The sequence below is a fragment of the Helianthus annuus genome, chromosome 8 (assembly GCF_002127325.2).
Source record: "Helianthus annuus cultivar XRQ/B chromosome 8, HanXRQr2.0-SUNRISE, whole genome shotgun sequence".
NCBI classification, from domain to species: domain Eukaryota; kingdom Viridiplantae; phylum Streptophyta; class Magnoliopsida; order Asterales; family Asteraceae; genus Helianthus; species Helianthus annuus.
The window spans coordinates 16,996,831-17,021,760 of record NC_035440.2 but is presented as its reverse complement, the minus strand read 5'-3'; the positions used below and the strand labels follow the sequence as shown (position 1 = coordinate 17,021,760).

The following is a 24,930-nucleotide window of genomic DNA, read 5'->3' as shown; positions in this document are numbered from 1 at the left end:
GTCAGATGCTCAGAACCAGCGTTGTTCTTTGGACTGAACCGCATCTCAGGAACAGGTAAACCGCATTGCCCTCATTCCCTTCAAGCTTCAAATACCTCATGTCCGGTTCACAACCACAGAGGGTGCGTAAACAACTTCTTCAACAAAAAGAAGGAGGGGAATGTACGCGCACGCACATCAGCAACCCTGACTCCTGATCCTTCAAGGGCCACATCCGAGCAACACACTCGTTTCAAGCGAGTATGAGGTGACAAAACTGCAGACACTCATGAGTCGCTGCGGATACACCCATAGCTCCGCAAATGGTTGCTACGGAAGAGCCACAACTAAGTCATCACATAGATGAACGAAGCTACTTCAAGGAAAACTCCTCGGTATTGGAGCGTGAAGGAAAGTGGCTAAGGAAGAAATGCGGACGAGATCCCCAATGATCATAAGAGATCTCGTCGAACAACAAGCGGCCGAACAGCGGTAACAAGTCTGCTTATGACTTTGCTGCCCCATTTGTGAGACGGATAGAATAAACAATGGTGGGCATAACCACGCCCATAACCAAGTTTACTTGACCATTATCCAGATTCACATTGTTCGACCAAACATGGCCAACAATGACGCAAGTCCCAACATTGTTTAGCCAACAATGCCAAGCAACGAGGTAACCGCGAAGGACGTGCGGTTACTTGAGAGCTAATTGGAAGAACATGAACACCCCACAAAAGGGATCATCATTACATGTCCAATTACTTCTGTGGACCACTCTCTTCTTCATTCACCACCTCAGAGGTTGGTTCGAAGTTTGTGCACATCTTCAACCACCATCTCAGAGGTTGGTTCGAAGTTTGTGAACACCCCCAGCAAGATCTCAAAGGTCGGTTCGACACACCAATAGGTGGCACCCAACCCTGATGAGAATCTCGCAGGTAGCCTATGCTACCATATCAAAACCCGAGGCTGAGAATTTCGCATCAAACGGAACTTTTTCACCGGTACGGAAGAGGCGTCGCATGACTCTTCCGAATATCCAGCTTGATTTACGAAGAGCAAATACTATCTACATGGTCTAGAATCTTCTCCAGACTCCAAACTACCTTCTACACACCATAGTCCAGTACTCCTCCCACATGCAACTTGCATATGGCAGCAACACTAGACTGGGGGGACTTGAAGGGGTATGGTCCCAGATCTCGCGTCAGCATCGACCGCGAGTGACCATTACCCTTATCAAAACCCCCACTAGCTAACAACCTACCTGTGTCCGTGCGGGAACGCATAGACTAGTGGTTGAATCCAATCTGCCCAATGATGGAGGAGGACTTACCTGGAATATGAGAACGGTATAGTGATGCGGCATGGTATCACATCTGGCGTATGAAAACGGAAGTATTCACAGCGATGCGGCCTAGCACCGCATCCAGTGAACACTTCTATCAATACAGGGAAGCTGGATAACAGCAACAGTCGCCACAGACGACGATGCGGCCTGGCACTGCATCTCGCGTATTTCTTGATCAAAGAGTAAGACGCGGGAACATCTACAGTTACCGCAAACAGCGATGCGGCCTGCACCGCATCCTGTGTACTCAACAAGTGGGACTGACACCACAGAGCAAGTATCACCAATGGCAGCCGCCTGTCAGGTCTACGTAAGCGACAGACTGACGTGGCTTCACCTCCACAGCCGACATGCCTGACACACCTGCAAAGGGGTAGCATGTCGTCAGTCTATCCGTCCACCTCCTCCTTCACTCATCGGCTATAAATACCAACCCCAAACCAGGTTTGAAGTATCTCTTTACAACTCTCTCACTACTACTACTATCATACTTTGCTTCCCAAGCAGACTACTGATTCTCACGCCGGAGAGTGGTAACAAGGAGCACCCCCCACCTCATCCTCCTTGTTACGAGTCATGGTTTGTTTCCTTATGCAGGAGATCAACCAGCGGGCGATCCAGCCAGCGATCCTCGAGAGGAAGTGAAGAAACACTAGATCAATGGTCGGAACCGAAGTATCTAGGGGGTTTGAATCCACATAAAAGGATTAGTTCTCTCTCGATTGATTCAGTTGCTACCGAGCTTCTTCTCCGGTGATTCTGCAAAACAGAGCACCGTTAGCCTCGTCAAGGGGAGAAGGGGGTTCTCTCCTTGACCCGACTCCGGTGTGAGAATAAGTATTGGTAATGGAGAAGATAAAGTATTTGAGAAGTGAATGTGATCTGGGTTTATACCTGAATAGTTCTCGTATTTATAACCGGGAGTTTGGGAGGGAAAACCTGTTATTGAAAAGATAACGGAAGATGCTAACGCCGTAGCGGTTACATTTTCTTCCGTCAAGTTCTTCTAAATCCATGTTAAGTTGCCTTGATCCGATGTGAATGCACACGGATCGTGACTTGATCTATGGCTGGGGAATTGCCACGTGGAAAGTGATTAAGTGGAGATCATTCTCCAATCCCATGCTATTGTTGTGATTTCGGGAACGTTTGTGGTAGTGACACGTGTCCAGACGGTTATAACCGTCTGGGTGGTGCACGATCATATTCTTTCTAGAAGATTACTGCTGTAATCTAGTGTCACATCTTACTGTGTGTACACAGCTGAATAAATCCCAAGTCTGGGTAAAATGATATCCAAGTTTGGATATTTGGGTGGAAGTATTGATCTCAGGGTTTTAACCCTTTGCTAAATGGAAGGCGGCGCAAGGATTTTATGCTTTCCTTTGGGCGCGCGACTATCGCTTGTTGATTTCTTCCTCCCTTCTGTAAGACCAATGCGCGGTCGCGCAAGGTTAAAAGGTTGAAAGGCCAGTTGGTGGTATGTCTCAAATCCTTTTTATGAGGTTTTTGGGACCTTACCCCTTCAAGTCCCCCCAGTCTAGTGTTGTACTTATGCAAATAAGTGGAGCACTGGACTTGAGTGGGAGAGGTTTTTTGGGCGCGAAAAATGAGGAATCTTCTATGAGAAGATTTAATTTTGTTTTGAAGGTTTGGGAAATCTTTTGACTTTAGGGGATGGTACAGTTAGGACTGTATGACAGGCTGACACTGTCAGGTATATGCTACTATCCGTGTTTTTCACGCGCGTGTGCAGACGCGTGTGTACTTTTTTCTGCTGTTTTGGGGAACTGTGATACCCGAAAAAATCGCTGTGACAGTTACCGATGCTATTTATTGCGATAAGTATATAACGTTTGGGTAACCTTTTTGTGCCATCATTGCTTCGTTGAAACTTTTCCCCTTCTTTTCCTTTATTGAAAATCCACTATTTTCCTTCTTATGTTAACCGGAGAACATCAAGAAGGTCTTTCTGAAGAGATGTCGACTGAACTTCCACCGTTGAAGTGGTCGAGAGCGTCCTTTGACGGTTTAGTTCAAAATTTTAAGTTTCCAGAAAGCTGGGGTGCTCTGTACCCTGAATAGGGGCTGACGGCGGCAGATGCCCCGGCCGGGTATATTACCCTCTTTTGGGATTTTTTCTGTGATGGCAACTTTCGTTTGCCTGTAACAAAGTTCTTTCTTGAAATTCTTGAGTTTTACAATATTCATCTTTCTCAACTGCATCCTATTGGCATGGTCAGGGTTCGACATTTTGAGTTTGTGTGTCGGACTATGCATATTGAGCCGACCGTTCCTCGATTTAGGGTTTTCCATCAAATGCATTGTATCCAGGGGTTCTATTCGTTTGTTCAGAGAGCCACTGCAAAGAAAATTTTGCTTCATCCCCCGAAATCTTTCCATGATTGGAAGCAAAAATTTTTCTTTATTAAGGCCGGAGTGATTCCGGTAAGGATGGCTTTAAGGGGGAAAGAAGATGTTCCCGTTGAAACACTCCGGACCCCTTCTGATGAAACTTGGTACCAAGATTTGAAGGAAATTCCTAACATTGCTTTGCCGGAGAGAGCCCTTGTTGGGGCTGGTATGAGCTTGAATTGGAAGATGGACCGGGACGACAAGCCTGTGTATACAGAGGGAGGTCATGGTATGGTTGGGTTCACCCCTTCCTTCTCTTTTTTTTTTTTTTTTTTGAGCATGCTCTCCTTTTTTTTGCAGTTGTTGCGTTGTATGTTGTTGCATATAAGAGAGAAGGAGGAAAGATGGGTACCATTAAGAAAAAGCCTGATGAAGAGCTTTGGTATCATCGTATTGCGAGGAATTTTGTTCTTCCGCGGGACGCGGATTTGTCTGAACAGTCTGCTGCTGGTGTAGGTAAGATTGTGCATACTGTTTGTTTTTTACTTATTGTTTGCGCATTTGAGTGAATTGTTCTTGCGCTTTACAGGTGAGTTGTCAAATTTGGGCATAGGCCCTGAGAAGAAAAGACGCGCAACGACTAGTAACGTTGCGCCAAAAAAGGGTGACGCTGAGAAGACTCAATCTTCTAAAGCTAAGAATGTTGGGGAGAAGAAAGGTATGCGCCATTCTTCTGACAAGTGTGATTATGTGGTGGTTTCTGATACTTTGGAGGGTCTTGCGCCTGCAGTTACTATTAGGCGACCGAAACCAGAACCAAAGGACCCTGCTGACATTCCCCCATCTAACCCAGATGATCCAATTGATTTGGAATCCAGCCCTGAGCATTTGGTGCAAAGGGGAAAAAGGAAACAAACTGATACTGATGCGGAGGGTCAACCTCCTAAAAAAGTTCAGAGGAAGAAAATTACCCGAAGAGGGAATCTTGATGCTTTTGTTACAGAATCTGTTCCTGGTAAGTAGCAGCTTCCCTTGTCTTCTTTATGTGGGGTAGATTCTTATGGATTTTTTTTTTACAAAAATTCCTGTTGCTCCAATTCCCACGAACTTGCAATCCGTGGTGAATGAAGAACTTCATCCTACCCCTCCACATGCCTCTGTTGCTGATCAGTTGAACCCTACAGAGGGTGCAGATGATGGCGTGGAGAAGACTGTTGAAACTGAGGGGCCTGCTGATGCTGGCCTAGATGTGGTGAATGATGCTGATAATCCTCCGGCCCCTGAGGTGATTGCTCAAGACCTGGGGGGAGGAGCAACTGAGAAAACTCCTACTCCTTCTCCTTCTCCTTCAGATACTATGCCGGAGCATGCTGAGAGGGGACGGTTGAAGAGCAAGATTCGTCTGCTGGTGTTAGTAAACAATCTCCCATCCGCCCAGAGGAAACTTTGGGAGATTATTACTACCGGAGCTATTCGGAGAAGGATGCTGCTGACCTTCACGCCCCCGTTTGGAATTTGAAGAAGGGAGATACTTTCGCGGACTGGCATGTGTGCCAAGATTGGCTGCAGGGAATACTTCCACCTGGGGAGGTCAAGTTTCAGGAAGACCGGTCTTGTGAGCAGGCCTATCAGTCTTATGTTGCTGAGACTGCTTCTCATGTCTCTACCACCCACCGTATTGTTCCTGAGTGGTATAATATGCATAAAGAGCAGAAATCTTTTATGGCGGCTCAGAAGAAATTTTCCAACGATGAGAGACGTCTGGCTCAATTGATGGCTAAATTAAAAGATGATCAAGCCAAGTTTGAGGCTGAGCGCAAGACTGAGGAATGGTCTGTTGCTGGATGGAAAAGAAAGGCCGAAGCTGAAGCTGCTCTCCTTTCTGAAGAACGTAAAAATTGGAGGAAAATTTGCGAAAAAGATAATGCTGAGAAAGCCAACCTTCGCACTATTATTAGTAACCTCAAGGCTGAGGTTGAAAAGCTGAAGAATCAGGATGCGGAAGTAGAAAGATTGAAAAAGGAGAAAGCTTATGCAGAGGCTGCGTTGGCGGAGGCGCGTTCTCATAGGGAACGAAGTGAGCAACGGGAGGTACAAGCTTTAACCACTCTTTCCATTAGAGATAAAGAACTAGAGGAACTTACTGCTTTGGTTTCTGACCAGGAACAACTGAAGAAAAACCTGGAGCTTGCGCGTTCCGAATATACTGAAACCTCCCGCCGTTTGACTGAGGTTGAAGAGAAATTGGAAAATTCAGAAACGGCGTGGGTCACAGCGGAAAGCGAGCTTGAGCCTTTAAAGAATGATATGGCCTGGTTGAAAGATCGCGGGATTGCTTGTGTAAGTTCCTTTTCCTTTTTTATTGTGAAATCATATATGCGCTTGCTTTTGCTTTTTTTTTACCAATTTCGCTGGATTTCATAGGTTGCTGAATCTGTATTAAACTCTAAAGAACTGGATAAAACTGTTGCTAAATTGGTGGTTGCTGCGCGGCGGGATGGGTATGCGCAAGGTTACGCGGAATGTTCCTATCATGTGAATGACGCGCTGAAGGTTAGCTGGGATGATAGTAAGGCTGCTACTTTTGGCGTGAATACTGCCGCTGCGCTTGCTTCCATGAAGACAGAGTTTAATAATTTGCAACTTCCAGTTATGGAGTTGATAAATGTGGCGCTGCAATTGGACGATCACGTGGCGCAGCTTAAAGAAATCTTTCCGGATGATGGTGAAGATTTAGCGTAGGATGCAATTGTTTTGAACAATTTGTTTTTTGTGGGATGTAGATCCTTGTTTTGTTATTGCGCTGTTGCGCAAAGGTTCAGGACAATGCTGTGTTTGAAGCTCTTTAGAGCGTATTTGTACGCTGAAGATAATATGTTTCTATTTGTTTTGTTGAATGTCTTTACAATATTTTGCATGAGTACAATTACTTTTATTTTGAGTAAGGCGAATGAGATTGGTATGAAGCTCATGTGTGAGTTTATGGTCGTTTGTGACGTGATCACTGACCTCGCATGAAGCTTGTTTTACTACCATAATGTTTTGCGCTTACTAAAAAGAAATTGCATGCACTTTGTAAACAAAAATAATAGAAACTTTGTAATTTTATTCATGGATAAAGCTCAGAGGCGTTACAAAGTCTTTAATAATTAGATGGAACTTAACTTACTCCCTGACAGTTCTGCCGCATTTGATGTTTTTCCTACGGGTAATCTGCTTCTCCTTGCGCATATTCTGGAGTAGATGCGTAAACTCCCCATTTTTAGGGCTTTCTCTATTTCTGTGCGCAGGGATATGCAGTTGTTTGTGGTGTGCCCACTGTCCTTATGATATTCGCAGTATTGCGCCAAGTCTTGACCACGTTTACTCTTCATCGGAATCGGAGGTTTGAACTGGTAGTCCTCAGTACTCAGAACCTCTGCCGGGGTCTTTGTTAGAGGAGTCCACTGCCTCTCCCTATTTTCGTGCTTGTTTTCTCTTTGTGCATAGAGCTTATCAATTGTTGTGCGCGCATCTTCAGACGAACGATTTCCTGGTGACTCGCGCCAGGATTTTTTGAACCTTCTGTCACCGGTCGCACTTAGGTCTGTGGGCCTGTTGTGTGGTGGTGGTGGCCTGTTTGTAGTGAGGTTTTTCTCAGTCTGCGCATAAACCTTGGCCGCCGCCATTATCTTTTCCCAACTCTTGGGAAGGCCCTCTGTTCCGGATAATACTTTGACCATGTCGTCACATCTAACCGCGTATTTAAACTGAGCACGGATTAGTTGTTCGTGAACACCACCGATTTCCAACACTTCCTTATTGTATCTGGTGATAAAATCCTCCAGATTCTCGTCATCTCGACGCCAGATGTTCATGACATCGGATGTATCCCGCATGGAACGCCTTTGCTGGCTGAAGTTTGTTAAAAACTTTTGGCGCAGGTCTTTCCATGACTCGATTTGCCCCGTCGGTAGGTTATCAAACCAGATTCGTGCTGGGCCAGTTAGTGTTTGGACAAACAAATGACACCATAGCGGAAGAGTCCAACCGCCAACCAACCCTGCACTGGTGAAGACTCTCAGATGATCATCGGGGTCAGTTAATCCATTGAATTTCCCGACGTTAGATGGTAACTTCGCCCTCTCCAATGGAGCCAGAGCTATCTCCAGTATAAACTTCGAGTTTTCCGCTGCTTCTGCAGGTCGGTAAACTAAGTCATAATTATGCTCTGCCTCAGGGTTATAAACCGCTCGAGGTCTGGATTTGTTAGAGTTTGGCTGTAGTCTGCTGAACACGCTAGTATTTGCACTCAAACGATATGTTTGATCTGACTCATCGGTGTGAGTGTCCCATTGGGAACCCAACCTATCGTGAACCGATTGTCTTCGACGAGGGTGTGGTTCATCATAGTGTTGTCTCTGGTAGCTACCTGTACCATCATAAGTTGATTCTTCTCGCTGGGAAGCATGAGCTCTAGATCCCGGCCTTCGTGATTGGGTCACGGGAGTAGTTTGGGCACACAACTGTGTGTATACTGCATTTAATGCCCCTTGTGACCGGACATACCATGATATCGGAGTTTCTCCTGGTGGTAAGATTGATTGAGCGGGATTTGCTGGTAATATTCCTGGAGTAACAGGATCATTTGCCCGATTGGACTGAACCTCATTATCGTCTGAGGTTTCTTCTACAATCCCTTCTACTGGTAAATTGTTTCCGACATTTGGTCGAGGACCAGGTTGCCGGTGAGAAGATGAATTTTCTGCCATGTGCAAAAACAGAAAAATGGAATGAACTGAATCGACACGAGGTAAAAACTAGAAAAACTGAGAAAACGGTGGGCGCCAATGAAGAAACACTAGATCAATGGTCGGAACCGAAGTATCTAGGGGGTTTGAATCCGCATAAAAGGGTTAGTTCTCTCTCGATTGATTCAGTTGCTACCGAGCTTCTTCTCCGGTGATTCTGCAAAACAGAGCACCGTTAGCCTCGTCAAGGGGAGAAGGGGGTTCTCTCCTTGACCCGACTCCGGTATGAGAATAAGTATTGGTAATGGAGAAGATAAAGTATTTGAGAAGTGAATGTGATCTGGGTTTATACCTGAATAGTTCTCGTATTTATAACCGGGAGTTTGGGAGGGAAAACCTGTTATTGAAAAGATAACGGAAGATGCTAACGCCGTAGCGGTTACATTTTCTTCCGTCAAGTTCTTCTAAATCCATGTTAAGTTGCCTTGATCCGATGTGAATGCACACGGATCGTGACTTGATCTATGGCTGGGGAATTGCCACGTGGAAAGTGATTAAGTGGAGATCATTCTCCAATCCCATGCTATTGTTGTGATTTCGGGAACGTTTGTGGTAGTGACACGTGTCCAGACGGTTATAACCGTCTGGGTGGTGCACGATCATATTCTTTCTAGAAGATTACTGCTGTAATCTAGTGTGACATCTTACTGTGTGTACACAGCTGAATAAATCCCAAGTCTGGGTAAAATAATATCCAAGTTTGGATATTTGGGCGGAAGTATTGATCTCAGGGTTTTAACCCTTTGCTAAATGGAAGGCGGCGCAAGGATTTTATGCTTTCCTTTGGGCGCGCGACTATCGCTTGTTGATTTCTTCCTCCCTTCTGTAAGACCAATGCGCGGTCGCGCAAGGTTAAAAGGTTGAAAGGCCAGTTGGTGGTATGTCTCAAATCCTTTTTATGAGGTTTTTGGGACCTTACCCCTTCAGGAAGGGATTAACCCTTCTTGACGAGACCAGTGTGTTAATCCTGCCCGGTTAACCATTGTTTCATCAGGCCTAAAATTTTTAAAAATGTTCCGCACTCCCATGGAAAAATTCCTAGGTCCGCCACTGCAAACAAGAAACCATAAAAATGAATACATACGGCTACCGATGTTGTTCGGTTTGACATGGTATGGCGGTGTCATTGAAAGCAATAATAATAATAAAAATAAATATTGGCATCGATATTGATGTTGTTCAGTTGGTTTCAGTTAGGTTTGGTACGATAGTGGTACAATATTCGTTTGTAATAAAATTTAGGGTTATTGGATTTTATCACCTCTAAGTATCGGCTATTGGCCGCTGCCACCCCAACTATCATTTTGACGTCCGCCACCTCCAACTTAATACTTAGTGTGTTCTGTCACCACGTCGTTAACTGATCACTAACTTTTGATCATGTTACTATACTTTTGGAGGTGTCCTAAAATCCATAAAACCTTCCTAAGATTCCTATGACACCCTCAAAAGTATAGTAACAAGATCAAAAGTTAGTGATCAGTTAATAATGTGGTGACAGAACACACCAAGTGTTAAGCTAGGGGTGATGGGCGTCAAAGTGATAGTTGAGAATGGCAGCAGTCAATAGCCAATAGTTGGGGGTGATAAAATCCAATAACCCTAAAATTTACATTGCAATGTTGAAAAAATAAACATAGAACGCAAACCAATCGAACCGATATCAACTAAACAACATCTTTCGATTGCTATAGCGGGTGCCAGTACCACAACAAACCGAACAGATAACGATGGAATTCCCGTGGCGAAAAGCGAGGAAAACTCACTAGTTGTATATTAAGAGAAATTAGAAAAGAGTCTTAGTTTAGAGTAAAATGCACGGATAGTCCCTGTGGTTTTGCAAAATAACACATATAGTCCCCAACTTTTGGAAATTACACCGGTGCTCCCTGTGGTTTGACAGTTTGTTACTCGGATAGTCCCTGGAGTGGATGTCCGTTAGTTTTCTCCGTTAAGTGGATGTGAAATGACAAAATTACCCTTCATCTTCTCCACTCTATAAAAACAAAACAACCCAACCCCACCCCCCCTTCTCTCTGTTTCCCCCACCATTAACCACTTAAGCTCGGTTGTTCATGGTGAGACTGAGGCATATTTCTAGCAGACTCAGGCCTCGCATTTGTTTGTGTGGTATTGAAGATATGTGGGTCCGAAACACGTTGACCACCGTGCCCTCTCTCAGTTTCTGATTGTTGAGAATTGTAGTTTCCTGGACTGTCAAATATAAGCTCTCATTAAAAATAATGGAATTTGGGTAAGATAACTTCAATCATAATCTGCTCAAAAGTTTTCTGTTTTCAATTTTGTATAAGCCAAATGTTGACTTTGAATAAAAAAAGAAACAAATGAAGCACAAGAGCATAACAACAACGATCAATAGAACTAAAACATAAAACAACGATCAACGATTAATACATAAGTCTTCTGCTCGTGTGGGGTTCGGCCATGCTCAGAGAAACATCTGCTCGTCTTCTTTGGGAGAAGATTTTGGGATAAGAAAAAAGGGTAATTGAGTAATTTCCTAAAAAAAATGGAGAAACATGTAATTGTTTTTTTTTTTTTTTGGAAATACGTAATAACTAATAAGCCCTCTTAGGATAGGGGAAATATGTAAAAATCCATTTTTTTTTAACATTCGGCAAGCTTTTGTCATGGTACATGTAATGATATTCACTTTTTTTGAACGACAAGAAATGACGTGCCAACCACCGTGACACCAGGCGCTGTGGCCAAGGTCGACTACTCGACCGCCGCCAGCCCCTTGGCTCTCCCAGATGCGCGGAAACCCGACCTCCACCCGCCCGAAGGCACGACAGTGGAATAATCAGTAAAACCTCGCCTCCCATCCAAGACGAACCGGCACCACCCGTATTCGCCCTTCACCTGGATGCCACATAAAATAATGAGGAGAGTGGAGTCGAACCTGGGTCACAAGGAACACCAAGCCTTTTCCCCAACCACTCCACCACTACCTCATTGGCGTAATTATATTCACTTACTGTCACATATGGAGTTGTATAAATGAATAATTTCCGAAACCAGAAACCATAAAAAGAATACGGTATCGATACTGATATTGTACAGTATGTTAAGATAGCGATACGGTGTCAGTTTAACGAAAGAATAAAAAAACAATAAAAATAAATATTGGTACCAAACCAATGTTGTTCGTTTGGTTTCGTTTCGGTTCAGTTTGGTACGGTAGCGATACGATGTCTGTTATCAAACAAGGAACCATAAAAATGAATACATACGGGTACCGATGTTGTTCGGTTCGACACGGTATGGCGGTGTCAGTTGATCGAAAACAATAATAATAAAAATCAATATTGGCACTGATACAGATGTTGTTCAGTCGGTTTCAGTTAGGTTTGGTACGATAGTGGCACAATATTCGTTTGTAATAAAATTTACATTGCAATGTTGAAAAAAATAAACATAGAACGCAAACCAACCGAACCGATATCAATTAACAACATCATACTCGTTTTTATTATTTTTTTTATTGATGTAAGGTTTTCTCTTTCGATTGCTATAGCGAGTGCCGGTACCCTAACAAACCAAACAGATAACGATGGAATTCCCGTCGCGAAACGCGAGGAAAACTCACTAGTTGTGTATTAAGAGAAACTTTTATAACATAATCTGTTTTTTTTTTCTTATAACTTTTATAATATGATCTTTTAGAAAAGTTTTAAACATACTATTACGACATGTATTAATGTCCCAAGATAAAAACATAGTGTGAATAGTGATGTCTACAAGCGATTGAAGCACAAAATGACCAAAAGTAGTTTGTTGATCAAACTTGAGTTTTATATATGTTGTATCAACTCAAACTCACATTTTGTATATTGAAAACCTTTAGTGATCTATATAAAACAGTTATATTATCTGGTAACACTCTCTTTTAATTATTAACAAAGAAATAGTCATCTTTGAGTGAAGAATCACACATTTTACTCACATAACCTTATATAATTAAAAGAGAAAGAATGAATTGTATGGTTTACATAAAAGTAAACATCATCTATATAAAACAATTACTTTATCTAGTAACATTCTTCATTCATCGCTGATTACAAAGGCGCTTCAACTTTTCTTTTTGCGATGCAATCGTCCCATGAGCTTTAGCTAACCTGCACGTATGCTGGATTATAATCTCGTAAGTCGAAGCTCTCTTCCATGGCACTATCCCGAAATCATCATTATAATCTTCCATTCCCTCAACGAAGAACTGCCACGCAAACGATCCTCCCCCGGCCCCCTTTTTCTTTGCAGATTCATAGATTACATCAAAAACAGTTTTGTAGAATCGGTCTCGTTGCAGAGGGTCGAAACCTTTGTTTAGATCTGATAAACCAAATTCTGTAAACATCACAGGTTTCTTCAGCACTTGATCACCGTCTTCGATGTGAGAGCGCATCCATTTGGCCACAAACATTAGTTTTCCTTCAAGAGTCTTCTTTTTAAACCTATATGTATATCATGAGTTAAGTTTCTAAAAGTGATGAGATAAACGATAGGTAAAGGTTACCTACCAATGGTCAGGATAAATATGAACAGATGCAAAGTCGACGGTTGAGGGTGCAGAGTTACGTATAAAATCAGCTCCAAGATCAGCAGCCCAAAATTCAGGATTGACGGTATCTTTCTTAGGACTATTAGGACCGTAAAACCCTTCGAGACCAATGGTCAACAAGTGTTTCCTATCAATTGACTTAACAAAAGAAGACATCTCTTCTATCCAATCCTGCAATTACAACCACACAATTTGTAGTTACTACAACAAACGAAATTCATAAGTAAAAAAAAAAAAAAAAAAAAAAAAAAAACAGAGGTGGCTCCTTTACTGCTAAGGCCATGTGTAGTGGCTCGTGCAGGCGCCATCTTGGGCTATAAAGCCCCATAGCGCCCAGAACACCGCCCCCCTAGGCGTTATGGGGCTCCATCCATGAAGGGTGTGATGCTTGGCTGAATTGTAATTGCATTCACCTTTTATGCTTTCTTTTCCAATTATGGTACGTCTTGAGTGTTTCGGATGAGATTCTAATTAGGTTAATTTAAGTGCAACTTGGTTCTGTTTTACACGGTTTTGGTTCTGTTTATTGAGTTAATTGACTTGAAATCGAATAATAATAACAAGTTACAATTTAAATTGAGTAATGGGTCAGACTACATAAACCCAACAAACTACAATTGACAATGTTGTTAGACGTTTGACACGTTTTAGCTTTGATTTTTATTTTTGTTTATAAAGAGTTTTGGACTTTATCTTCAACTGTTAAGAAAAATTAATTTACTTTGCTGTAGTAGGATATGACTTGAACGCGTGGAATGTAAATTGAATTACAGAGGCGGGTTTTTACTCAATTTATATGTATGGACTTTTACATTTTATGTTATGTTGATTATATAAGGATTGCAGCCAAAAAGGGATCTCTTTGTGTTAATATAATGCAAGTAGAATGGAAAACTAAAACTGAATCAAATATGTTATGTATACAGTATAAATACTAAGTTATTGATTCTTTATTATTTTTTTTTTTACAGAGGAAGATCTAGCTATGAAGAAGATAGATAACTAGGGTTAACACGGATGCTACACCTTATGAAACGTTTTTGTAGGTTAAAATGGTAACTTATGTTCCTGTAGGATTGACACGGATGCTACACTATATAAAATGTTTTTGTATGCTAAAATGAAAATTTATTATCCTGCATAGGATAAACAACTATGAATTGTGTATGCTTCCAGTTGCTTATAGTCTTATCTCGCCGTCCTGACTCCTGCCGCAACGCGCGGGCAAATTACTAGTATATAAATATAAAAATTATATATATTTTCAAAAATAATAATACTAACTAATTTCATCATCAGATTCACCAAAATCATCAAAAACACACATAAAAAAGACATGAAATGCTTGAAATTGACACAAAAAGGCAAAAACATCAAAAACAACTATCAAAATCCTCTAAGGCGCAGCTTTCTTAGCGCCTCAGCCCCTCTCATATACAATTAAAATTCACATGAGGCGCGCCTCATACTCGATTTTTGGCCATTTCGCCTCGAGGCGCACGCCTCAAGAGTTTTTTTAAAACCATGGGTTATTGTTTTGGTTTCTCTCACACACAACACACACACACACACACATATATATAAAACTAAATGGGGCTCAATCCACTACACACATGATATGGAGGGTTATGTTGGGATAAAGGGGGTGACCACTACACATGGGCTAATAAATGAGCCGATTTTATGTTGTAATTATTTATATGTAACTAATTATAAAATTGAAAAACAAAGGCGTAAAAGAGATGAGTTACTTGTAAAGTATCACCGGATGCATCAGTAATGCAACGGGGCTCGTTGATCAACTCCCACCCAAAAATGGTGGGATCATCGCGGTATACGACTCCAGTGATGGTGTTCTTTCTAGTCAAGATGGTCTACAAAGCAAAGCAAAGCAGATGAGCATATTTAAAAATGTAAAGTAAGGACAATAGTGAAAGGGAAAGTAAGTACTAAGTAGAGTAAATACCTTGACATAATTCTTAAAATAAAGGCGAATTGATGGATCAAAGAAGAACGAGTCATTCGAGGCACTCAAGCCGACACCTTCATCCCATGCCCATTTCACATACTTAGTCTTGCCGCCATACGCTTGGAGATTATTAACCAAACTAAACAAAAGCCTGATTCCAACTTGTCTTGCTTCAGCAATCACATAATCCAAGGCCTTGAAAACTCTCTCATCAAACTGTCCAGGAGCAACCTGAAGGGCATTATAGTCACCATCATTAAAAGCCCAAGTTCTGCAGACAGTGAGGCCCATTTTGGCTGCAGCCTGAAGCATCTCCCTGATCCTTGGCCGGCTATGATCAACAACAGCATGCTCCATAAACCAATATGAATTCCATCCATTCACATACAACACTTTCCCATCCACAACAAAATTAGTCCCATTCCTCTCCACAAAACTCAACCTGGGGTCATTTTTGTAATTTACACTCAACAAACCCCCAAAAGACAAGTAAACAAACACAAGGATGGATGCAAATCCAAGTATTGGCCAAACCAAACTATTGCTACCCATCATACACTTAACCAGATTAGGGTTTGGTCGGATCTTCAGGTTTCTCCCAAACCCAGATCTCCTTTCAAAGAAATTCACAAAATCCGAGTTAATGAATTGAGAAAGAAACAAGAAAAACAGGGGAGGGGAGGTGGGGCAAATGGCACGTGCACCGACTGCAGCAGATTTGGAAATAAAAAAGAAAGAAAGAAAGAGAGAATCGAATCAGCGATAATAAATAAATATAACAAGTAGGTGGTGTTGTTGGGACCTGTAGTAAAGAGTGATAAATTTGAGCTACCGATGAGAGATTTTCATGATTTGGAGACTGATCGGCAACGAATGAGTGATTTTACAGGGAGATGTTTGATGATTTCCTCTTGGATCTCGAAAGGCACGTTGTTTCACATCTTGATTTTGATTTCGAACACATGATATCAGTTGCTAGGGTTTTCACGATTTGGGGATTTATTTCACCACAAGTGGAACGATAATTTGGGTTTGGGATAATAAGAAAAAAAAGATCCAAATGAATTAATAACTCGTAAGACCGCCCGTACTGGGCGTGTTTTTTAAAAATTTTTCAATTAAAACGCCCTATAACGCCCCTTATGCCATTACACACGGCGTTATAGGGCGTTATTTTTCAAAAAAAATTCGCCCGGCGTTTTAATTATAACGCTTAAAAAGAGAGGGGGCCACTTTCTTGACCGTTGACAACGGTCATATTATTTAATTTTTTTTTTTAATTTAAAATATTCCCACTATAAATATATACCCCACATTCTCACTTTTTTTTTTATAAAAAACTCACTTTCTTTCCCACTTTCTTCTAATTTTTATACAATCATGCATCCATACCGCCCTCCTTTTGGTGTCCCCGCAAGACCCACGAACCCGAACACAACCCAACCGCAAACCCCGTACAACCTTCAAGACATGGACCCGAGCTTTTTAACTTACGCGGCTTACTTGAGTGGCGCCCCTCCGTTTGTTCCTCCCACTTTCGGCTATGGTCAAGCCGGCGGGTTTCAACCGTCACAACCCGAAGCCGAACCCGATGTGGAAGTCGTACCGGAGACGCAACCCGAACCGGTGCAAGAAACATCGAAACGCGGCAAAAGGTCGCATAAGAAGAAGGAAAAAGACGCACCGCGGCGTACAAAAAAATATCATTAAATGGACGAAGGAAAAGGAATTCACGTTGACTCGGGCGTTTCTCGACATTTCGGAGGACGAAGAGACCGGTAACTATTTTATATAAATATTATTTTACTTATTTTGTTACTTTAATTTTTAACATACAACTTATATTTATTTTTTTTGTAGCAAACTTTCAAACGGACCCGGTTTTTTGGGATAGGGTTCGTGCACTCTTCTTTAGCACGTGGGGTCAAGGTGAACATCGGGACAAAGATTCCATTTCTAGCAAATGGACCGACCTCAACAACAAGTGTCATGCGTTCCAAGAAGTCTTCCAACGTAACTACGATAATCGGCCGAGCGGTGAAGGTGACGTGGGGGTTTTAACGAAGACTTTGGAGGAGTTCGAGAGGACAAAATGCCCTTTCACGTACTATAAGTGTTGGAAGCTACTACGAAAAAGTCCAAAGTGGGCGGTAGTTAATCCAATGACGTCTAGTAGTAGACGTCGGGCTAAAAGGTCAAAAACATCATCCTCCGTTGACCCGTCAACTCCGACATCGGATGCCCGCAATGTTGATTTAAATGAGGCGGTGGACGTTGACGAGGGAATTCAAGAAGAGTTGGTCCGACCCACCGGTAGAAGAAAGGGAACCGGGAAAAAAACGGTCGAGTCGTCTTCCGATCTCGAGTTAAAGGAAGATTTCGACGAGATGAACCGTCGTCTCCAAGACATTCGCGACCTCGGCCACCAACGTTATGAGATTATGAAGGAACGAGTGGCCGAAACCAAAAAAATTAATGAGATGCAAGAGGCGAGGCAAATGGAAAAGGACATTGAGTTTTTGTCCAAACCTATCGACCACCTACAAGGCGATGCGTTGATCCTTGCGCAAATGCGTCGCCAAAAAATTAGAGAAAAATATGGAATCTAGATCATGTTATTTTTTTTTAAGTTTATTTTTTTTGTTTCGGTTTTTTTTTCAGTTTTTTTTTATTTTCAGTTTTTTTATATTTATTTCAAGTAATGTATTTTTTTTAAATTAATGAAGTTTTTTATGTTTTAAATTAAAAAAAATAATTGTGAAATGATTGTGAAATGATTGAATGGGGGTTATTGGCATAATGCCCCACTACGCCACTTTTGCTATAATGCCCCATCGCTGACTAGGACGCCACGTGTCGGATAATGCCCCATGGTGGGGGCATTATACCACATTACCACTACACATGGTCTAACAAGAGTACATTGTAAACACGTGTTTCGAATTTGGATAGGCATTGTGATTGGATTTAAAGATGAAGAAATCAAATTTGTATCGTATAATTATAGCATATTATATATGATCCGAGTTATACATAGAAAATGTAATTATTATAGTGGAAATGTTTACACGTATAATCAAAAGAGATTAATTAGAGCTTTAAAAAAAGAAAAAAAAAAGCCGTAATTTGACTCTACTTAGATTGAAACAAAATTTACAAAACATTTATAAAATCATGAAAACATATTATGTTTGACCTGACTCGTTTTTCAAAATGTTTACTCGAAATATACACCAAGTCGAATTTATACCGAAACGTAAATAAAAAGATGTATGTGAAAATTGTTTTTTTAAACGAAAACATATTATACTTAACATAAAAAGTTTACGTCGAAACGTAGAGCAGTTATAATTTATATCAACACGTACCTAAAAATATGAGCATAAAAATTAGTTTTTCTTAAGTAAAGGAGATATAGGTGTAAACTCAAAAAATTATTAGTAAAAAAACTTAATAGGTTAAATACGTTCGTAAAATCGTGCCAAGTAGCACTAATGCCACAACACTGCCAGCGACCACCAACATTAGAAGATCTCGTAAAAAATAAATTAAAAAGTAAAAAATAATATCAAACGAAAAATAGACGTAAAATCGTTGAACAATGCACGTACATTGCAGCGTGTTAATACGAAAAAATAGACATACATGTAAAACGTATAAAAGAATAACTAAGTCGATGCAGGACCCGCGTGTTACGACGAACTTGTCAAACGAAGAAAAATCGACGTGTTGCGACTTCTTGTCAAACAGGAAAAACAGACGAAAAAATGTTGAACCCTACACGCATGTTGATTCGAAAAAATTTATAACGAAACTTAAAACGAAAAACTTGCAAAAGATGAAAAGTATGGGAGACCAGAGTTGAAAATAAAAAAGTGTTGGGGGTTAAATTGCAAAATATGAAAAGCTTTTTGTTAAAAGTAAAAAAGTCAAAGGTGTTAAAATGAAAAGATTAAAATCTTTGGGTTAAAAGTGAAAAATGCAAAAGTTTTTTGAAAAACTCTTAATGCCTATATTTCAACCACATAAAGCATAAATTTGTTAATAATTTATAGTTTGGAAATATCCAGACAACCTCCAAAACATAATATAAGAATATTGGATTTTAATAATCTCAACTATTCGCCGTTGGCCGCCAACAGTCCAAACTTTAAAAATAACCACTGGAAGTCCTAACTTTTAGCATATTGGCCTCCAATGGGACCGGACTAACAGAAACCTAACGCTGTTAGTCTCCGGTTGCCGGAAAAACGTCTTTTGGCCAGAAGACTCATTTTTTGCCGGAAAACTCAACATTTTTGTCCCGAACCTCTTTGTAACCTTATTATGGACCTTTGGGAACCTTTTTCTAGTAAAACCCAAATTATTAAAGTCGCCGGAAAACTTATTTTTCGCTGGAAGACTCAACTTTTTCACTGGAAGACTCAACTTTTTAGCCGGAAAACTCAACATTTTCGTCCCTAACCTCTTTGTAACCTTAGATTGACCTTTAGAAACTTTTTTTCTGGACAAAAACGGTTTTTGCGGCGACCGGAGACTAACAACGTTAGAATTTTGTTAGTCAAGGTCCATTGGTGGCCAATATGTCAATAGTTGGGACTGCCAGTGGTTATTTTTGAAGTTGGGACTGTTGGCGGCCGACGACGTATAGTTGGGGATTATTAAAATCCAATATTTCTATAATATATTAGAAAAAATAATTATGAAACATGAGTGATTAAGATGCCATAAGAGGATTCCAACTAATTAATTAGGGAAGATGAACCAATCATTGTAGACAATAGTCAAACACATGCATTATTATATTATATTATAATACAATAAAAGTTAATCAAGAACTTGACAAAGTTGTCATCTATCTTTACAACAGATGCAACAGTAACAACTCATGAAAGTTAAAATGAAGTCACTTGTTCATCCAGATTACACACCTTAAACTCTTTCCTTCCAACATCAAGTCAAAAGCCTTGTTGATGTCCTTAAAGTCAACTTCATGTGTGACAAATTCGTCAAGAGTAAGTTCCTGAATTGGTCATGAATTATAATAAACTTTTGGTGAAAGAATACATTTATTATTTTTTGAATAATTTCATAACATGCACTAGTCCTAATTTGTACTATAAACCATATCAAGTTGGATTGACCTCAGAAGCCAAAGATGGAGAACCAAAGTGACACTATTCTTCTTACCTTATCCATATAGCGTTTTTCAAGGATACGAATGTCGGATTTTGGTTTAAGACCTCCAAAAAAGGATCCCATGATTGATTTCCCGCTATGAAGTACCTCAAAAGAACTAAAAGTTAACATAGCCCCCGGTTGGTCAACTCCCAACACGACTACTTTTCCCCATCCCTAACGATTACATTCACACGTGCAAAAAAAAATTAATTAGAGCTTTAACCGAGTATGGATGATGATGAAAGGCATGCAGATCATCAACCCGTTTGAAATAAGTCGAACAAAATTAAAGATAAAACCGACCTTTCTACAAGAAGCATAAGCTTCATGAACAAGTGACTTCATACCAACACACTCAAAGCAATAGTCTGCACCACCTCCAGTCATCTCCATTATTACCTGACCCAAGATGACATCATTTAATCCTCATTCTATTATTGATCAAGTGATATCTTATCATGGCAAATGGTGATTTAACTATGGTTAAGTTACCTGGCTCACAGTTTTGTCCCCACAGTTACTAGGGTTTACAAAATCAGTTACTCCAAACTTCTTTCCTGATTTAAAAGAAAAAAATTAAAGAAAATCTAAAACTAACTACATATGATCCTTATGAGTGGATATTACCATATCATAATAATATTCAAATTAGAAATTACCTATTTCAAACTTGTCTTGGTTCACATCAATTCCTATGATCCTCTTAGCTCCACATAGCCTCGCTCCTTCGGCTACCTGTAAGAACTTTTTTTTAAATAAGTTAAAACCATAAATGTGACTCGGCTAGCTAGTTCATAATCAAATTATCCGTTTTTTTCAAAACATGCAGTTACGAAATCATACCGCTAGACCAATGACACCTAGTCCGAATATAGCAACGGTTGTTCCAGCTTCCACCTTGGCCGTTTTCCAGGCAGCACCCACCCCTGAAAGCATAATGACTTTTTAGGTCAAGCTTGGTACTTTCCAAATTTAAATTTGATAGATTTTATCACTAATTTACCACATTTGTAATTTTTTGTAGTACTAGTTCAAAATATAATATTGGTATCATATTCTAACCAGAACCTATAAGGATTCATATCATTGTTGAAGTGTATTCTTAGAATGTTTTACCTCAAAGGTCTAACAACTTTCACCTACGTATTCTCGTTACAAGCATTAGCTTAGTGCATTTAACAAGCCTTGACAAAACATCCAAGGTTCATCATCATCACCATCATTATAATCAATAAATCCTACCAATAGCAAAGCTAAGGTAGGGTTTGAGGAGGGTAATATGTAGACAGCCTTACCTCTTCCCCGTCGGAATAGAGAGACTGCTTCCAGTGAGACACCCGGCTCGATAGTAGTTTTACATCAAGCCTTGGACAAAGCACATAACACTTAGCAATTGAGACAAAACATCCAAAGTTAATTCTATATAATCTTAAACTGAAAGGTCGGCAACCTTTCTGATTTGACAAAAGTCGCCCCCAACTTTTCTAAACTGACAAAATTCACCCCTCAAATTTATAACTTGATAAAAATCAACTTTTAACTGGACAAACACGACCCTCCTACTTTCTAACTTGACAAAAAAGGCCCCCATATTTTCTAACTTCTCTTTAACTCTTAAAGTTTTGACATATAACCCATTCTATCCTCAAACCCAGCTGTAATATCAAAGGTAACCCTCTAATGTTGTAAATGTCACTTTGACCCCCTTAAGTTTCTAAAGTTTCGAGCTTACCCTAAAACTAATTTCTTACGCTTTTTACTTTTTATGGACGTGTCACGTGTCGGCATAAATTCGAGTTTGTCTACGCGATAACGTACTTTTTGTTTGAAAATGAGTTGGGTCAATTATAAAATATTTTGATGCACGTTTTGACGTAAATTTTGTTTGAAAACAAATCGGGTCAAATGTAATACGGTTTGATTCGACCGTATAAATTTGAGTTATCATCCGTTTTGACGTAAATTTAGTTCGGAAACGAGTTTGGTGGATTGTAGTTTATACGTTACTATTTCGCGTACGAAGCCGCCGCAACGCGCGTCGGGTAAAAAAACTAGTTGAATCTTATTAGTGGCTAACACCCCCCCCCCTTTCTGTATAGGGCATTAAACTTCATTTTTTTTCCTATGTTTTTTTTTGGAACGACTGCTATTTTATTCAAACGCATAAAATAGAACAAGGGGCTAGCAAGCGACTAGGAGACCCGAAACAAAAAGAAAATTACATTACAATGTCACGGATATTGAAATCACACCATCTCTTCCATTTTTTTCCTATGTAGGTCCCTAAACTTCATTTTTAGCTAAGTAGGTCCTTAAACTATCATTATGTTCTCAATCCTGTGATACTTGGATGACAAAAAGTTAGATAGTTGACATGTGACTAAAAGCAAAAAAAAAAGTTATTTTAGTGACCTACACATTAGAAAAAGATAGTTAATTAGGTGACATAACATATTAGAAAAAGATAGTTAATTAGGTGACATATACCGAAAACATTGCCGGTTATTCATATCGGCAACAAAATAATTATATCATTTAAAAATCCAAACATAAATACTAAAAAGAGTATAGGAAGAGTATAATTTATAATTATATCATTTAAAAATCCGAACATAAATACTAAAAAGAGTATAGGAAGAGTATAATTTACCGGTTGATACTCCACAACTTAAGAGGCAAGCTCTGTTTGGTGGAATTGCTGGATCGATTTTAGTCAAATGTGCAATGTCAACCACCGTGTACTCACTAAAACTCGATACACTCAAGAAGTGGTATAAAGTTTCTCCATTAATGTCTGTGAACCTGCTTGTCTCTTCTCTTTTCATCCAAGGAGAAGGACTCAAAGGAAACTTTGTGCATAGGTTGCTTTTTTCAGACAAACAATCAGTGCATTCGCCGCAATCGGCCAAAAAGATTGGTATCACAGTGTCTCCTTCAACAACTTCATTTACACCTTCTCCAACACTCTCTACAATCCTTTAGTGTCACACAATGAAGTAGTTATAATCTGATTTATATGATTTACAGTAATAAATGCATCTTTGTTATTTAACACATAAATTTATTACTATAAATTAGAAGAAAACAACATGGGACAATCTTTTGAACCACAAATCTACACTTAAATCTTCCATTGAGGTCAAAATAAATGTTCCAATAATAGCAACATAGTTTTATATTTTTAGCCATAACAGCAACATGATTTACAAAATAATGTTCAAAATAAATCAAAACTACAAAAAAAAAAAAAAAAACATATCAAATAATGTTCAAAATAAATCAAAATCAAGCGTGCTCACGAATACAAACATAAATTCGAAAAAATAAAAGTATTCAGATTTTACCCCACTGCTTCATGACCAAGTATTTTAGGGAAAACAGCAGGAGGATCCTTCAGGACAAAAACAAATTAGTTAACATTTGATTGGATTAAAATTTAACTCAAAATCAATGACTATTTACCTTAAATTTCCAAAAGGTAAGATCAGTGTGACAAAGGGCAGTACAAATGATTTTAATTCGAACTTCGCAACGTTTTGGGGGAGCAACTATCACATCCTCAATCACCAGCGGCTCCCCTGGTATCCGAACAATCGCAGCTGCCATTGCCAACAACTGGGAGTGTTCATTATTCGGTTTCAAACAGATTAAACCAAAACATGTTCGGTTTTCAGTAGAAACTTACCTTTGCACTGGATAGGTTTGCCAGCGGTATTACTGGAGCCATTTGCTTCCATAATGAGTGTTTGACACCTAATTTCTTCTTGTATGTTGTCGGGATGTTTAATATTTTATGTTTGAAGCTATATAGTGGTTAAGGAGTGCTACGTAGGTTGTGTTTCACCCTGTGGAGTTGGTGATGAGTGGGACAACAACCGTCTGTATACTTAACCTTTTATGCATGGGAACATCCATGTTACCCGAATATAAACTTTTGCTTTTCTTTTTTAAAGGGCAAATAATGTAAACGTATTGTCGGCAAGTTTGGTTAATAAGTTAAGGGCTGTTTGGCAACTTCTGAATTGTTAAGTGCTAAACTAGTAAGAGGTCTTAACCATTACGAGTCAGTATAATGCTTAACCGTTTAGAGACAAATGTTTGATGAATTCAGATTAGAGGCCTTAATATTCAGACTCAGTATAATACTTAACTATTCAAAGGCATAGTTTAAACTATTAAGTGTTGAACCAGACGATTAAACCATTAAAAGAGCTAAACAAATAGCCTTCTGTGGTATACCTACAATTGTTAATAACGAAAAAAAATCAAAGTTAATGCGAATAAAGAAAAAAATTCAAAGTTAATGCGATACACGTTGGTGGCTGTCAATTTTATATTCATCTCGAAACTTAACATGATTGTCTTTTTTAACCAAAAAAGGTCACAAAATACATGGTTGTACACTCCTCTCACACACAGCATGTAACGCTGAATGAAAACGCAGTGTATGTATTCTTTAAATGAAAGAGAGTGCTATGAAATACAAGAACAATGACTAATTAAAAGCTAATATCAAAAGATATCTCAAAATATCTCCTCAACTACCTACGTGATCTTCTCCTAACAATCTTCCATGATTGTTACAATAATAAATAGTTAAGGGCCATTTTTGTAATAAATAGAAGTATAGCAAGTATGAGGGGATAATGGTAATATGTTGATAGTTAGAGGGTATTATTGTAAAGAAGGTAGTTAGTCGTTATTGTAGGTCGTTATATAC

At 39.7% G+C, this 24,930-nt stretch overlaps 2 protein-coding genes across 3 annotated transcripts; both read right to left on the bottom strand.

Annotated features, from left to right (window-relative positions):
* Positions 1-12,386: 12,386 nt before the first annotated feature.
* On the bottom strand, positions 12,387-16,072 carry LOC110872230 (mannan endo-1,4-beta-mannosidase 2). Its single transcript, XM_022121010.2, has 5 exons — positions 15,832-16,072; positions 15,027-15,736; positions 14,812-14,934; positions 13,020-13,231; positions 12,387-12,953 (listed from the first exon to the last, which is right to left on the bottom strand). Exons 2-5 carry the CDS (start codon positions 15,582-15,584, stop codon positions 12,548-12,550), a joined length of 1,299 nt encoding a protein of 432 aa, XP_021976702.1. The 5' UTR covers positions 15,585-15,736; positions 15,832-16,072; the 3' UTR covers positions 12,387-12,547.
* A 3,728-nt stretch (positions 16,073-19,800) lies between these two features.
* Positions 19,801-24,061, bottom strand: LOC110872231 (alcohol dehydrogenase-like 7). 2 transcript variants are annotated; one of them, XM_022121011.2, is made up of 10 exons: positions 23,896-24,061; positions 23,673-23,809; positions 23,555-23,601; positions 22,861-23,186; positions 21,054-21,136; positions 20,870-20,954; positions 20,703-20,767; positions 20,514-20,609; positions 20,220-20,384; positions 19,801-20,052 (listed from the first exon to the last, which is right to left on the bottom strand). In XM_022121011.2, exons 1-10 carry the CDS (start codon positions 23,945-23,947, stop codon positions 19,936-19,938), a joined length of 1,173 nt encoding a protein of 390 aa, XP_021976703.1. In that variant the 5' UTR covers positions 23,948-24,061; the 3' UTR covers positions 19,801-19,935. The 2 variants fall into 2 exon arrangements, with proteins under 2 accessions (XP_021976703.1, XP_021976704.1); XM_022121012.2 differs by having other exon boundaries at positions 20,870-20,945; positions 23,896-24,058.
* Between the last annotated feature and the right edge of the window lie 869 nt (positions 24,062-24,930).